Source organism: Phoxinus phoxinus (genome assembly GCF_949152265.1).
Source record: "Phoxinus phoxinus genome assembly, chromosome: 13".
NCBI classification, from domain to species: domain Eukaryota; kingdom Metazoa; phylum Chordata; class Actinopteri; order Cypriniformes; family Leuciscidae; genus Phoxinus; species Phoxinus phoxinus.
Window position 1 is genome coordinate 24,895,928 of NC_136888.1, and position 17,643 is coordinate 24,913,570.

General features: G+C 35.0%; 1 protein-coding gene across 2 annotated transcripts; it reads right to left on the reverse strand.

Moving 5' to 3' along the window:
• Positions 1 to 250: 250 nt before the first annotated feature.
• alkal2b (ALK and LTK ligand 2b) lies at positions 251 to 4,995 on the reverse strand. 2 transcript variants are annotated; one of them, XM_079633013.1, is made up of 6 exons: positions 4,110 to 4,995; positions 3,211 to 3,506; positions 2,987 to 3,040; positions 2,817 to 2,897; positions 2,528 to 2,601; positions 251 to 1,085 (listed from the first exon to the last, which is right to left on the reverse strand). In XM_079633013.1, the coding sequence occupies exons 2-5, from the start codon at positions 3,452 to 3,454 to the stop codon at positions 2,537 to 2,539; spliced, it is 444 nt and encodes a 147-aa protein (XP_079489139.1). In that variant the 5' UTR covers positions 3,455 to 3,506; positions 4,110 to 4,995; the 3' UTR covers positions 251 to 1,085; positions 2,528 to 2,536. The 2 variants fall into 2 exon arrangements, with proteins under 2 accessions (XP_079489139.1, XP_079489140.1); XM_079633014.1 differs by having other exon boundaries at positions 309 to 1,085; positions 4,599 to 4,995.
• Positions 4,996 to 17,643: the final 12,648 nt, after the last annotated feature.

The following is a 17,643-nucleotide window of genomic DNA, read 5'->3' on the forward strand; positions in this document are numbered from 1 at the left end:
AAGACAGTAATAAAACTGGCTGATAAACAAATTTTAGCAATAAACCTTAACAATGTAAAATGTTTTTTCTTTTGCCTTTTTTCCCTGAGTAGAATGCCAATGCAAACATTATTTCAGAAGGCTGTCGCTTAAATGTGCTGTTATGACATCAGCTAAGACCAGGGTACTGTTTTCCCACACCCTTATGGGTCTCATACCTCTCAAAGATGGATTTATCGCCAAAATGGAGTGGGAAACTATGACAAGAAGCAATAGCATAGCATTTATTTGGAATAAATAACTTCAAATTCATCCGTCAACACTCTTGAAACATTATATAACAAATATGTTTATTTAAAGATCATATGTTATATATATACTGTATATATTTACAATATTTACAAACTGAACTCTAACTGTAGATGTTTATACATTTGACAATAGCAATATTTAACAGCTTGAATGTATAAATACATAATATAAGACATTCAATATTATTAGCAAAATGCAATTCATTTCTTTTACAGAATAAACTGCAACCAGTAGCATTAATCACTGCCAAAACATGTCTTGTAAAGACAAAAAAGGCAAGAAAATATCATGCAAATCATAATTCAATCAAAGGATTTAGCTCTGGCTTTGAGGAATGTGGCTTTGAGGTTGTCAGGAATATTTGACCAAATATATTTTGACCAAAGGCTTTTCTTTCAGCCAGTAACCACCTTTGAACATCTGCAAAACAATATCTAAGTTGTTCTTCAACCAAAAACTACCCGTGAAGGCATATTCAACTTATAATGTGAGGTCGAAAGTGACACCCAGAGTTTGTGGTTTGGCAGCAGGACATCTTTTTTTTGTTTTTAAACATTGTCTTCTTCATTTTCACCATGACCATTTCCATTAAACTTGGTTCTAACATCAGCCTTGTCAACTCACAAGACCGATGAGCTTGTATGTGATAAGAAAAAGGTCAAAAGAGGAGTTCCTATTTCATTGCAAAAATAGCTATGTTTATGTGATAAATATGATTGTTCTAAATTAATTTAATTTCCCTGTTTTTCTCCAAGGCACCTTTCTTGGTTCTCTTTCTTCAGGTATGTTGAAATCTGAAAAATAAAACAATGATCGGCATAAACAAAAAATAACTTCAGCACAAATAGCTTTAAAAACAAGTGAAACACAACGTCTGTACATACTAGAAATACATATGAGAGCTGGACTACTGCATGCAAATGTAAATGTGGGCATTAGTACTAATAAATACAACACAATTATATATATATATATATATATATATATATATATATATATATATATATATATATATATATAATATATATATATATATATATATATGAAATATAAGCTATAATTAGTTTTTACAAGGCAGAGGATGAAAGACAATCTAAAATAAACCTCAATAGTGTGGATACAAAGCCACACATAAAAGCAAATTGTGCAACACAGATGGTGAAAGGACTGAAGGTTTAATGTTACACTGAGAACTAAAGCAGTGCCATTAAGAAAAAAGGCCATTGTCCATAAGTGTGGTTCTTCACTTCAAATAGTTAACATGCCATTTACAGTCAATTGAGAACATAATCCCCGATTATATTCATGTACTTTCTTTGACAAATGTACTGGTGCCACAGTTTGACCCGCTTACACTTTTCTTATGTTTTTTTTGTGTTATTTAGAGGACCAGTACTGCATTTTTTAGGTTGAGGATCACAAGTTCAACAGCTAAACAAAAATGCATCCAAATATGTACCACCAACTACCTCAAAACAGGGGAGAAGATACCGCATCCCAACTTTACCAGTATAGTTTAGCTTGATTCAATGTTATTCAATGTACCATGTGTCTTGTGTAATGTTTGATGCTTTTGGGATGTTATTTGTTGTCCCTTCGGGGACAATAAAGTAAACTTTAACTTTGAATGACCTATATTTTAAGTATTGCTCAAACTATCTTTAGTTTGTACTCTATTGAAATAGCCTCTTTTTAAATAATGAATTTAAACGAACTACACAGGTACTTACATGAGCAAACTATTCACTAAGAAGTTGGTTAATTCATTTTGAATTGATACAATCTACTTATATCAATGTATATTTCTACCACCTGGAATCTTCACAGATCATCCACAGTCCTCTGCACTTAAAACTCCACCAGAAAAGTCTTTTAACTCAAATATAAAAACCCTTTCATACCAAACAGGTGAAGTAAAAGCTATTCTGGGTGGGAGCTCCGTAATATTAGAAAGGTCATAAAACAGTTAGGTGTAATATTTCTCCTGTAGAATTACGTTAAAGTATACTAGATTACACATTGTGTGTGTGTAACCAGAAACTGCCTATCAAGGTCTTTTTTTAGAATGTGGTAGCGAGAATGTTGGGATGATTGTGTCCTTGAAGATAACGACTAGACATTTGATCACTTAGTGTGTGTTCTGGGTAAATATTTCCATAACAAACATTTTAGCACTAATAGCGGAAACAAGTTTACCATAACATACATTATGTTAACTATTATGTTAACTATTCACCTGCGACATCTATCCCTCTGTGCACCGCTGACTCCCTGCTAGTCTTGTAAGAAGCCGGGCACATCTTTTATAATCTGGAAAAAGACAAAACAGACATTTGATTTGACACTGAAACTATCTTGAAGACCAGTACCATATAAAAACAATGTGCATGCTTAATCATTCACCTGAATAAATGGCAAAACAGTTCAAATCAATCATTAAAATTATATATTTCCGATCAATACGTCACACTCCTAGATATAGCTTCTGAAGTCATGTTAATGGTACTCAATGAAGTGGTACTTACAGGCTGGTATTGTGCAGTCCCGGGTATTATGATAAAGTTTATAAAAGTGTTTGCTGCATTTGGGGCTAAAATAAAGCGGCCCTGCAAAAATACAAAAAGTCAGATTTTAAATGGCTGCCAATTCATAAAGATAATGAGGAAAGTGCACAGAGATACTGACATTTGCTCACCTGTTAAATGTTTTAAAAATCTCTCCTTCTGTCGAAGATCTCTCGGAAAGACCTCTGTTGAAAGAGGAGAAATTACTCAGGTCAGAAATTACTGTACAAAAATGTGATTATTTATATGTATTGGCCACAGAATATGAAATGCCACATAACAGATCAGGTCAAGTATGGACAACAATGCTCTCATTATCCAAACGCAGTCAGTCGGTGAATGTGATGATGCTTACCAAGAATGCGTTCATGCTGATATGACTTTGTAACTTTGTTAACGTCTTTTGTTTCCACCGAATGCTCGATGGTCTCGGGGGGTTGCTGTGTGTTTCCCTCGCTGTGATGCTCCCGTGCCTGTCTCACTCTGTCCATTAGGAGGTCCAGCAGACTCGTGTCATCCCTGTCTCTCGGTTTGCAGTAGCCGGCGGTGAGGATCAGCAAAAGGAGCCCTATGAAGACAGGTGTGCGCACTGCACTCATGCTGAAAGGTGGGCAAAGAGAGCCCTTCTGCCCTGCGTCCAGTCTTATAGACCTGCAAACACACCATCATCATTTCAGTTCCCTGCACTTGATTAATTGATTCATATTAAATTGCTTAAAACATGCCACGAATGGATAGTTGACACATCATTTGATCATGAACATTTTAGGTTTAGAAGTATAAGAATGCATACGTCTTTTAATTTTTCACTATTTTAAACAATTACTTTTTTTTATCAAATGTATTGCAAAAACTTTAAATGAATATGAGATCGTACAAACTGCATGTACAATGATACAATAATAACCAAAAAGCAGTTTAAAACAGTTTTAGATGAACTATAGCAGGAAACGTCAACATCCCAGTATAATTTATGTCAACTACTATAGTTTGTCAATAATTTAATAATATCCAGCTAAAAGAAGTAGCCTACACAATCTCTTCACTTATTCTGAAGTTGTAACATGCAATAAATAAACTTATCGATTCACTTAAAAACAAGTTAGTGGAGCTTCAGGCACTGTCCAATATATCTAAACAATCAGCATCACAGATTCACACAAGAATCCCGAGTTTTCTCCACTTTTACGCACGAACGCTCTTGCGCAAAGGCGCTTCGGGAACACGTGTTTGTTTGGTAATGTAACAAATTACCTGTTTTTCTTCAATGCAGATTTAGTTTACACTTGTTCGACGGCCTTCCCGTGGGTTTAATAATGTTAACGCAAAGGACATCAAATAGACTCCGCTGGCGTCGCCTCTCCAAAGGTACTTCCACAGGCTCTAGCGCACCATGATACAAGGAGAGCGAGTCTCTTTTATATGTTTAAAGACAGCCGTGGTCATCTGTTGATCGTGTTGACTCGAAGTGGGTGGAAATTGACGAAAGTCCGCCGCTTTTAATTTATTTATTTTCCCCCTCCGGTGCGTAAAGTTGCTTCAGATCATCCGGCATGGGTTCCTCACTTTTTATTGTCAGTTGCAGACGTAAGGAGCTGTCCCATGTGGATTACCCCGGCATGTCTTTAATTAGAAACGCGTTAAGAGCACTCCTTAAAAAATGCATTTTAATTGTGTTGGATCACCGTCTCGTAACGCGCATCTTCCGGTGGTCCAATTTGGCACGAGTGGAAAGATTCTCACCAGAAGTGCTTTCTCTGTCTTAATGCCTCGTTGTATCTTCTTATTAAATGACACTATGTGCGCGCGGTGCTTCTTGGCTCCTTTATCTTTAAAGTTTCCCCGAAGAGGATGCTGCGGTTTTGTATTTCAGCGCAAATTATCATCAGAAACCATCATGGTAAGAGCTTGAGTGGGAAGGCTGAATCTCCAGGAGACTATCCACAGCAGCGTCTATGAGAAGACTGAGGCCTTCTCCAATATTGGTTTCGTTCTCAATCTCGACATTTTACCACTCCCTTTAAGTATAGAAAAAAAAGAACTCATATTTCATTCCCCTCCTCTTTGGCTCTCAAACGCTTCAAATACGAGTTGCACACCATTCTGCCGTGCGCTTCCATGTCCATAGCTGATGATAATCAGGATTACATACCTTGGGAATTATTATTAACCATGTTGCATGGATTAATCTGGGATAACGTGATGCAGTGTTGAGGCACACAGCTCAACAGTGCCACCACAGTGAAGTGTTATGAAATATGCAAGTTGAAACTACAAGTTGAACTACTGAGAAACTACTGAAAATTCTGTCTTCATTTACTCATCCTCATGTCGTTCCACTGTATGATTTTTTTTATTGTGTGTGTGTGTGTGTGTGTGTGTGTGTTGACAAAAACATGAAGCATAAAAAAAGAAAAATATAAAGTAGCCTAAATGATGACAGAATTATTATTATGACCATTTTAACATTTACAATTTCATAATTTTTGTGTAAACTAATTAGATCATAAAGGAGGTGAAATATGTGACCCTGGCCTGGATCACAAATCCAGTCACAAGTCGCACAGGTATATTTGTGGCAATAGCCAAAAACACATTGTGGGTCAAAATTATCGGTTTTTCTTTTATGCCAAAAATCATTAGGATATTAAGTGAAGATCATGTTCCATGTAGATATTTTGTAAATTTCCTACCGTAAATATATAAAACATTTATTTTTGTGAGTGAATGCAGCACAATCGTGAACATAATGTAATTGTACAACTTTAAAAGGAGATTTTCTCAATGTTTCTAATCCTCAGATTCCAGATTTTTAAATAGTTGTATCTCGGCCAAATATTGTCCTATCCTAACAAACCATACATCAATGGAAATCTTATTTACAGCTTTCAGATGATGTAGACCTACATCAATTAAAAAAAATTGACCCATGTGACTGTGGTCACATATATGGTTCCCATGTAAACAAAAAAACACTAAATTTGAACATTTTACTTTAAATGTCTTAATACTTGATAAATTGCTTTAGATGTTCCTAGTCGATTTGGATAAAAATTTACATTTCTTTCATTACATTTCATTAGATTTCATTACATTTCTTTCATTAGATAAATTCAAAGTTGTTCCAAAGTGACAGCATATGAGTTAACTGCACTCAAAACAGTAGAAATTTTCAGAAATTACTGACAGTTAAATTAATGAAAATAAAAACAAAATATCTAAAGTTATAAAATAATGATGAAAACAATTTTATAGAGTAGAGTGTAGCTACTCACTCTCACATCCATGGCCATCACAGTTGATCCTGTCTTTGTGCCATAAAAATAATTTATTGTTGCCATTTTGATTAGCCTAACGTTCCATTTCTTTTATCACCCACAGACCCTCTCTCTTTCTTTCCGTCCTGTAGTCTATGTTAGTCTGCCCCACTTTCTCTTTTCCCCACCCTCTTCTCTCTTCACAAATTATCCATACTGTACTTGTGAATGAAATGTTCCTGCATCCCTTATTTGATCATCTGTGGTTAAAAAGTTATTCAAAGCTGCCCCATGTTATCTAAATATGATACACTACATGAGCGGGTGCATGATAAAATCATGATAACAACTCAAGTAGTGGCAAGTTGTCGCCCACGGTTTCTACACGTGTGTAGTATTATTCTGTGTTGTTCACTGCAGTAACACTGCAGAGACCCTGAAACAACAAGTTTTGACTAAAATGTCTGCAAATATTTTCTTTGGTTTAAAGGTGAATTGTAATAGTTTTTACTTATTTTTGTTTATCTGATTATTAATTCTAAAGTTTACCTAGAGAGTATAGAGAATAAACACTCCAGCCACAGTCAAGTTTTTTAAAAGTCTTTTCCACCCAGGAAAAAAAGATAACAGTTAATTTAACACGTTTAACCTTTTGTGACAACATGCCCCAATAACGGTATTTGACAATGGGAATTTGACATTGGGGGTGCAACATGACAAGTAACGCGAATTATGCAATCAGATTACTTTTTATAAGTAACTAGTAGGCATTGCTTTTAAATTTACAACAAAACATCTGAGTTACTTTGTTTACCCATGTATTGATTGACACCTCTCTTGTCCCCATGTTGAGAGAAATCAATTAAATAATAAATAATAATAAATTCGGTATTCCTCAAAATGAATACAAACAGTGAAAACAGATTTTTTTTTGTGAATCTAAAATAATTAAATGTTAAATTACACAAATATACTTTATGCATTTATTCTCACTTTATTAAGCAATAATGTCTTTGCTGCTGACCTTCAATGATCTTATTCAACCATAGTAATAAGCAAAAATGACTTTTAGATAAACATCACATTTATGTTTCATTTTTAAACTCATACCAGCATATTCTTACTAATTTTACATGATCTTTTTTATGGCAGAAGTACCGTAAAGAGTAGTATGGTAGTATGAGAGTCCATATGGTGCTTCTTGTTTCTAATTTGTGCATCCTCGTTTCCTTTCCTCCCATCTTAGCTCCAGTAATGTAACCCAATACTTTCCATAAAAAGTAACTAAGTAACACAATTTACTTTTTAGTGAGTAACTCAATATTGTAATACATTACTTTTAAAAGTAACTTTCCCCAACACTGCATATTATATTTTAAATATTTTCAAGCTCAGTTAATACAATTCTAAAGCTCAATGCAAAAATATCAATATATTGCTAGGCCAACAAATACTGTAATTATTTAAAGCAACTGTAACAACCTTTCTCAGTATAAATATGGCTACTAAAAACACAGTTCTATATTTGACGTTTGTTGTGGTTTTATTGTGTGAATTGTTCCCCAAAAAATGAATGAAAAAAAAAATATATATTCTTGGAAAAATTTACAAAATGTATTCTCATTTAAAAGGTCTTGAAACCGAGAGAGAACATAGCCTACTAAATTATATATGTATACATATCGCCCCCTATAGGTCGATATGCATAACATTTGATTTAACTATATACTATAAGAATTGCAACTGCTATCCGTATGTGCTTAAACATATTTTCATTTTCATTCCAAAAACCGTTTCATTAAATCAATGCAAGATAATTAAGTAGGCCTACTTTATGCAGCACATGCTTGACACCTGCACAAACACTAAGCCTCTCACGTGTAGCCTTTATCTCCTCCCTGCCTCTCTACAGAACAACCAGTCATAAGAATCTTTCTCAACAGTCAATAGATTCTGCTCTCACTCAAACTAACTGCAGTGATCCTCTACATCTACTATCACATAATAAGCACTCGAGATCGGTCATAATTCAGTGCTTGGTATGACACCAGCCATGTCGACCCGTATCCAAATATGCACTGCACAGTCCAGCCTACACATTCAGCCACTGATCCTAAAATCCACTGATCTTCTTTCAGTCGTTAACTCATTAATCTTGGCTCATGCCAGTTCCCTGTCCACAGCCTTAATCCATGCTGACCTCTTTGCCATATCTGATATCATTGAAAACTTTGACAGCAGTTTTGATATGTTTGCGTGATTAGTTACGTCTGTTCGTTGTCACGTCAGCACCATATGTTTGGTATTGACTGAAAGCCAAAGCTGCTGTCCATACACGGCCATAACTGATGATTCCAGTTTTTCCAGGCGTTCCGAGACTTGTCGGGAGTTTTTCTTACAGTGTAAAACCGCCATTCAAATTTGGGGTCGGTGTTTTTGTAAAAAAAAAATAACGTTTTTGAAAGGAGCCTCTTATGCTCACCAAGGCTGTATTTATTTGATAAAAATACTGTGAAAACAGTAATATTGTGGAAAAAAATAATACAATTTAAAATAACCGTTATATATTTTAATATAGCCTACTTTCAAATATAATTTATTGCTGTGTAGAGCTACATTTTCAGCATCATTACTCCAATCTTCGCTGATTCACGCTAAATTTGTGCTCAATAAACATTTAAAGATTTTATCATTGTTGAATAGAGTTTTGCTGCTTAATATTTATAATTTGTGATACTTTTTTCATGATTATTTGATAAATAAAAAGTTCAAAAGAACAACATTTATTTGAAATATACATTTTTTGTAACATTATTATCTTTACTGTCATGTTTGATTAATTTAATGCATCCATGCTGAATATGAGTATTCATTTCTTTCAACCCCAAACTTTTGAATGGCCTTTAAAGGATGTTTTGGTGTAGTTACATCATCTACCAGCAGGAGCTAACTGGACCATGCTAACCAGACTGTGACCTTATAGTCTTTATAGTCTTATAGTCACTTTTTTGTGAGTATGAATATGAACATTTTTTTTTCATCAGACATCCTATCACCTGTAAATTCTAGAAAATGACTTGATTGAGTATGTATATGTGGACTGATATTATTTCTAATGTATTTTATTGTCAGTTAAATGTATGCTTTTATTTGTATTAATGTTCCTGGATTCTATTTTTTTGTAAGGGAACAGCTCAGTTTATTAGTCAGTTTTTTTTCTTGGACTATTAACATGCATCCATAAATAGCATGTGCAAACAGTCAAATAACAGTAATACATTATAGCACATGTTGTGATTAGTTAGCATCAACGAGGAGTCCCACTTAGAAAAGTAGCAGGGGTGTTCTTGAAATCTCTGTGCTTCATGTAAAGCCAGCAGACCCAATTAAAACGGGTCAAATCATATTTTTCTTTTTCTTTTTTTGTGTGTGCCAGAAACAGTCATAATTGAATTTAGTTAAGATGCTTTAGTTTTGATGATTGGACTTCTATTTTTTTCTTCTTCTTTTTTTTTTTTACTGGAGTGTGCGTTTTGAGTTCTGAAAGTTGCAGTATGTTTTCATTTCATATAGTATATAATTTCCTTATTTTATCTCAAAACATTTTGTTGTGTTCCTGTTGGGAAATAGATGTGAGAACATGTCTCATGTATCCAGCAACACTATTATCCCGTCTCTGGATGTGTATGGTATGTGGTTTGTCGTCGGTAACCTTAGAGACCAAGCAAGCAGAGACAGTTCTGGAATGACTCATTCAGGAGCAGAATGCATGTAAGTGGATTTAATCTTAAAGGAATAGTTCGGCCAAAAATACATTTGGAGATTCTTTCAAATTTCCCTCTGTGTTATGCACATATATTACAAATAAAATAAAACAGCTTACAGGATTTGACATGATGATGGGTAAACGATGACAGAATTTGAGTTTTAGTGTGAAAAATTCCTGTAATCATTAGCAGTCTCTGATGCTTTGTCTATAACAGCTACAGAGATTCAATGTGGTGTTGATGGAATAAAAGTTTCTATGTTGAGGCTTGTGAACAATCTTCAAAGTGAAAGCCTCAGTTGACAGAGGAAGGATTGAGCGGTTTGAAGACAAACTATGTGGTAATTGTTTATATAATACAAAGTCATACATTTTTATTCTCATCTGTCTTTTTGGAAGCTCAAAAATCCTTGTTGAAAACCCCGAAATCCTTAGTAAAAACACGACTTCACTTGAAGAGAAAAGTAATGCATTACAAGCAACGTGCATTACGTAATCAGATTACTTTCTTGATGTAACGAGTAAAGTAACGCAATACAAGTAACGTGCATTATGTAATCAGATTACTTTCTTGGTGAAATGAGTAAAGTAATGCATTACAAGTAATACATTATGTAATCACATTACTTGTTTGATATCAGTGAAAATTACATTCTAATAATATAAATACATTTATTTACATTAAAAAAAGTGACTGTATATTTAAGTATTTTCAAAAACAACTTTCACAGTATAAGTATGAATTGTAGCTGAAATATAGCCATTGATGCATGAGGTCCACTATCGTGGACAGATGATTTATCAGAATTGTCTCCCAATCTAAAATCAAAACTTGGAAAATGTAACTGTGGTGTGACTCATTAGATATTGCTTGATGCTGCAATATTATTTTTTACCTACAGGAGTCTCCTATAGAAGGAATGGATATTCCGGAGCAATTTGGCATTTCTGACTGACCATTGGCCATCTTGGTTTGGAGGGGGGGGGAAATCGACACTCTTTCAATCGACAAAATGAAAGGGTTAAGATGCATTCTGCAGTTACTTTCGAAGCTCACAATACTTTGTCATCTGTTAATATTTCCCTTTGATATTAAAGTTTAATGGCCTAAATAAAAGAGGGAATTCCTTTTGATAATTGATTAATGATGTACTGAGAGACTAACTGAGCTCTGGTCTGATAGGATATCCTTATGAAGCTAGCAGAGAAAATGAATAGTATAGACACACATACTTTCCACGGCACAAAAAAAATACCTGGCAATCAATAATTGTCTCTTACCTTCATCAGACCTGTTGGGAAATGTTCTGTTAATTATGTCCTCATGGTATTCACTATAGTTGTTTCCTATTTATCTTGAAATAGGTCTACCGCTGTTGCAAATAAATATTGCCATTCTATTATTCTATTCTATTAAACTCGCTACAAGCAGGTAAAAAAACTCAGTAAGTGATAACAATACCTTTGCAAAGGATTTTGAAAGCTTACAAGGATTTCGAAAGCTTTACGATGGCATTAGCTAAAGACCATTAGTGTCATTACACACACTTTGCCTTGCCAAAAGCTTTAATGATAGACGTTAAACTAGACACTTTTGCATTTTACCTTTTATAAGCTCTGAGCTATAAGATTACTTAAGATGGAAACATAAACTTGGCGGATGTCAAATCACTACCCGAAGAATCACACGTACATGAGAATGTGCAGCCAAAATCAATATATTTTGATTGCAGGTGTCTGAAGCTTCCAGATTTCCAAATTCCATCCCCACTGCTGTTGAGATAACACATTATCACTTCTTTGTTGGCCAACGCACTGTGATGAGCGCACATAAATATGTGACAAGCTCTGGTGAGTGAAACTGGAGTTTCTGGAGAGAAACCTATTGCTATCTGAAGTTTTTTTTTGTTTTTGTTTTTTGTACTGGGAGTGCTTTTCAATTTTATGATTCAAAAGGTCTATTCACAAATATAACCAAATCATGCAGATCACAACTCTTTTTTTATTGCTATGAATTGCTTTTAAATCCAGTTTATGTTTTAATAAAAATATACTCAATACGATTGGCATTTTCAATTATTTTCAAAACATGGCCCTCTAGCGGTTAAAAAACAAAACTGCATGCATTTTGCGGAAGAACATTGTTTTGGTTGTGCTTCAGCTCCACGTGACTGTGCGGATGAATATGGTTCTTTCTCATAACTAAAGAGAGAGAGAGAGAGAGAGAGAGAGAGAGAGAGAGAGAGAGAGAGAGAGAGAGAGAGAGAGAGAGAGAGATTATCCTACTACTGCTCATAAAACATTCACTACTAAGTTTAAGAGATAACCAGTTTAGATGGAAAGGATCTCAAGCTGACTAGCTGAAGATGTTACTGAAGCTTTACCCTTAACAGACATTAATTTGAATAAATGCTTAATTTAAAATAAATTCGAGCACAGCGCTACAACAACCATAATGAAATGACCCTTCACAATAGATAGTACTTGAACTCTGTTAGAGAGCTACATATGGCAATTTATCAGTTCAATAAAAGACCTGACCTGTTGTATAATAAAGACGCCATCCCATCTCCACGTCGCCTTTACAACATTTCTAATCCATCAGTTCTCGCAATCTCAAATAAGTAGCCAATGTTTATTCTTATTTTGTTATGGGGGGGGGGGGGGGGGATATGGGAGAGTTTTCTCCATTTACGGATATGACGAGACACGCACAGGCGAGTAACGCGTGTACGCAATATCCTACGAAAACCATCCCATATGATCCCGTCTTATAAACCCTTATATAGCCAATGCTTACCATACCATAGTGAATTTTAAGACAAAAAATCGCTATGGAAGATGGATTGAGGATGTATTGAACTCTATATAAAATAAGAATGGCATATATTTTAGGAGTAGGCTATGAATTACACTTACAGTCTGCTAACAAACTTAAAACTCCCACGCGGTTAAGAAAATAGTTCAAGTGTTCAATCATTTTAAGTTGACATCAGGAGCATGCAGCTCTCACAGACAGGTGGACACCACCGAGGACAAGACAAAAAAAATGTACATGGCTATTTAGCAAGACTAATACGTCTCTTATGCCACACCTAAATCTTTTGAGAAAGACTGCAATAGTGAAAGCTGAAATCACTCTGTGTGAGTAATTTTGACACCCCCCTCGTGGAGACTTTAAGGTCATCTGTGCACAACTCCCTAAAAGTCATCAGAGAAAAGACTCATCAGGCAATCGTGTGATGAAGAGCCTCATGCACTCTGTGCAGCAAATTCCTCTGTAATGTCCAAAAGCTGACTCATTCGAATATTTGGACTACAAATTAGCATCTTTTGCTCAGTTAGAATGAGAAATATTTACATGAAAGCATTTGTATGGATTGTGACGTGAGAAAAGGACTGGGATAAGAAGACTTAATGGAGGCTGTCAGGAAATTTATTACCTGCATATATGTGTAAGTGATCTGAGCATCAAAATAGAGAAGGTTTACCAAAAGAGAAGTATGTGCACTCACACTGCCTCCTACATCAAAAAAATGAGAGGGAAAACCACTTTCATGGACTGGTTAAAACAGCACAAAATATAAGCTAAAGATTTTTACTGAGATTTATTTGATAAGATGTCAAGAAAACCAGGAACTTAATCTGTAAAGATAAGACTTAAGGTTAACTTTGAATTTATATTACATATACCACCCATAAATGATGGCGAAGAGTTTCCTTCCTGAGGGCAGGCTAAAAAAATGAATTCAATTTTGAACCAGCTCCTGGTGGTGTGTTTCTGAAAGTTTATATAAGGCCACATTATTCTATAAAGCGAACTAGACAGGAAATGCTTTACTCACAAGAATGTGTTGCTTTATACAAAAGTTAGTTCCTACCGTGTTCCAAAAGTGCTCTGCACGGTGACTTCCACTGTATAAATAACTCTAAATAATGCTTGTCTGTTTCACGTTGCCTACTCTTTTATGAGTACTGTGAATTCGGACATACTTCTTTTCTGTTTTTCACCTTTAAAAAGTGATCAGTTGACTTAACTTTAAAAAAGTGAGGAAACCCCGGTGCCTTGTAAACGTCATGCATAATTGGAAATTAAGTTATGTGTACGACAATTCCACATAACTTGATTGTTTTCAATTATGCGTCAAGTTTATTTACCTAATAATTTAAGGCAATTGGTTTCCTCACTTTTTTTAAGTTAAGTCAACTGATCACTTTTTACAGTGTTGCCTAGGGAAGTTTGCGATTTCGGATAAAACCCGATTTGCTCAAACACTATCCTTTCAGGAACTAGAGATGTGTCTTTGAACCATCACGATTGAGTCATTGAATCATTCATTCAGCCAATTCCTTCATAAACTCTGAATCATTCAGGAACAAAACCAATCTTCTGTGTTGTTCAGAAACACTCAATTATTTAATTTGGCTGTGGCTTTGTTTGGAGTTTCATTGGCTGGTGTCAATTGATCCTGAGTTGATTCAGTATGGTAAAACTCACGACTTGACTTTATATATTATTCAAAGAACTTCTATTGAGATCGGGGTTGTGTTGAGAGAGTGGGCTGTGTGTCATGCTGCTTTTGAAAATCTCTACACTTGGGACATGTTACGTAGTTTATTTGTCGCAATCACACCTCAGATCTCAGCTGTCCCCAATCTGCAGTTTGCTTTGAATGAACAAGAGGGAATCCCTCTCCGAGATCAAAGCAAAGCCAAGGCAAATCAGACAGGGAAACCCTCCGTTTACATCAGCCAGCCAGGTCTTTTGAGGAAAAGTGTGTAAGTGGTTTGCATTTAAGAGTTTTAGTTCACTTGCAAGTTATAGCCTATAGAAGTTTACACATTTGACATAATTGCAAACTTGGATCAAGTAGGATCACAAATGGATGGCTTTTTTTGCAGCTTTTTTATTATTGTCCACTTTATCTTTTGTGTTTTTATGTTTATTTTTATCTCTTTTTTTTACTTGTTCTAGATGCACTAGTAAATAATGAAAAAGCTTATACAATTTTATTTCTTAAATGCACACCCAGAAAATCTTACCAAATCCACCATGTCAGTTGGTTTATAGATGAGGATACCGAGGGTTCAGTTTTCTCTAATTAATGTAGCTGTCAAAAGACCCTTGACCAAACCTGTCTCATCATTTGATGTTATGAAATCTTGCAAGAATTTTTGAAATCCAGATTTGATGATTTATTTCTTTTGACCATATCTGACGTACAAATAAATATTGAAGATTTTGAAAGACATAATAACGCGGAGGGAATTCAGTCCTCCTCATTCTTGAGCCTCATTCTGATCCTCTGTGCCGTGAGAAACAAGCTGAAGACAAACATAAGACATGCTGTGAATTTCACATAAAAAGAAAGTGTTGCTCAGAGGATGCTATTTTTTTAAGACCCATTAAAGAAGTTTATAGTTACATTTCATTTAATTGTTAACTTCTCAGATGCTCCTCTTCATGTGTACTTGTGAAACCTCAGACTATTAATAGCAAATTGCATTTATGGCAAATCAGAGAAGCAGAAAACAACCGAGATTAAACAAAGCTCCTTAATGGTTTTTCTTTCCTATGGGAAAACATTAGCAAATCAGCCAGAAAATGTTTAGAAAGAACTTGAGTAAATCTAAACCAATGGTTTATTTCTCAAACTGAAGTTATTGAATTGCCCTGTTGCCTGTAGGAAGTCATGTTGTTATGCTCTAGTATGTGTTTATTGGTCTTGGCAAGCTCTTGTTTGTGTTTCTGTAGCCTAATATAACCTCTATGAACAGAATTGCACAATTCAGGATTCCACCTGGTCATCCAGGCCTGATGAATCCGTCTTGGGGAGTGTGTCTATAGTTTATAAGACAGACCCACATCTTGGCTGTTACTGCAGGTATTACTTACTACCCCTTATCATCACTTACCAGACGGCAGGCTAAAACAAAGCCCGGCTTTTAACTGTGGTGTGTAGTGTGTATTTGCATTTAATTAACCCTCTCAAGTTTTCTCTCCAGCTTTAACAGCCCAATACATATTTACCTAAGCAGCTGAGCGTGTAGAGTGCTGGCACTTTACGCATGTTTGCAACTTCTCCTGTCTTGAACTTATGCAATATTTAGTTTTTTTTGTCTTCTGTCTTATCTATGCCTTCATCGGGAACAACTGAAAATGCCAATGGAGATTACTGGAAGGATGTACCGTCGCTTGTGTTACGATCTTTGTGCACAATAATCCAATGGCAAGCACCTTACACACTACCGTTCAAAAGTTGGAGGTCAATACGGTTTGAAAAAATAACTTAATACTTTTATTTAGTAAGGATGCATTAAATTGATGAAAAGTCACAGACCCAGATGCACCTTCTTGGTCCTTAATGTTGTATTAAATCCTTATCAGATCCCAGTTATTCAGACATTAAGCAATAATTCACACCTGTATGCTGGCATACCTCACAGTTCGCTGAGCATTGTCTAACATTCCTGAATTCATACGCAGTTTATGTAATTTGCTTTCAAGATGTAATGGAGCCGCATGACCTGTGAACAAAAAATATCTGTATAATGTACACATTCAAAAGTTTGGCGTCAGCAGGATTTTTTATTTATTTTATTTTTATAAATTAATATAATTCTGCAAATATACATTAAATTGATCAAAAGGCTTAGTAAATATAATTATAATGTTACAAAAGATTTATATTTCAAATAAATGCTGTTCTTTTGATATTTCAATTCATCAATAATTCCTTTAAGAAACTATATATTAGATTTCCGCAAAAATATTAAGCATCACAACTGTTTTCAACATTGATCAAAAATAAGAAATGTATATTGAGCACCAGATTATTTCTGAAGGACCATGTGACATTAAAGGCTGGATTAAAAGATGCTGAAAATGAGGCTTTGTCATGACAAATTATATTATATTCAAATAGAAAACAGATATTTTAAATTTTAAAAATATGACTGTTTTACTATATTTTTCATCAAATAAATGCAGCCTTGGTGAGCTTAAGACACTTGTAAAAACATTACATTTCTTCACTTTAAATGTACTTCCTGCTTTGAGGCTATATGTTCACTCTAAAAAATGCTGGGTTGTTTCAACCCAATTTTGGGTAAAATATGGACAAACCCAAACGTTGGGTTAAAAATGTAATGTAAGAATGTAACCCAACGGCTGGGTTTGTCCATATTTTACCCAAAATTGGGTTGAAACAACCCAGCATTTTTTAGAGTGTTGGAACATGGACGAAACATTTGTCTTTTTTAACTACGTAACTTCGTATACATTTCAAACTCTGTATCATAATCATACCATCATATCCTAATGTGTCTTGTAAAGCACTTGCTTTTTCTATGTTGCCATTCTTCAGCCAAATGTATCATAGGCAAGGGCCCAAAATCTGAGGTTAAATTGGGCTGTGTTAAAGAGCAGCCCTCTTGATTGGTGGCCGGATAGCTAAATGTCAGTTGAAGAGAGTGATGTATCAGAGGGCTGGAGATAGTGTAGGCGTAGTTTGATTAATAAGGTGCTTGAAGCAGTGACTCAGCCATGCAACCAGAGCAGAGACCTCCGTGATAGGAGCCCCTGCACATCCACCGGTGATCAATAAGGCAGAGTCCATGAGCTTTCCAGGTGAATCATAATCAAAACAGTCAATTGAAGACAACTGTTAGTGTGGTAATCGTTCCTGCGAATTGATTTTGATTATCAGTGTTTTTTAATGTAATTCAATTCAATTCAAATCAATTAAATTTTATTTTATTTCTA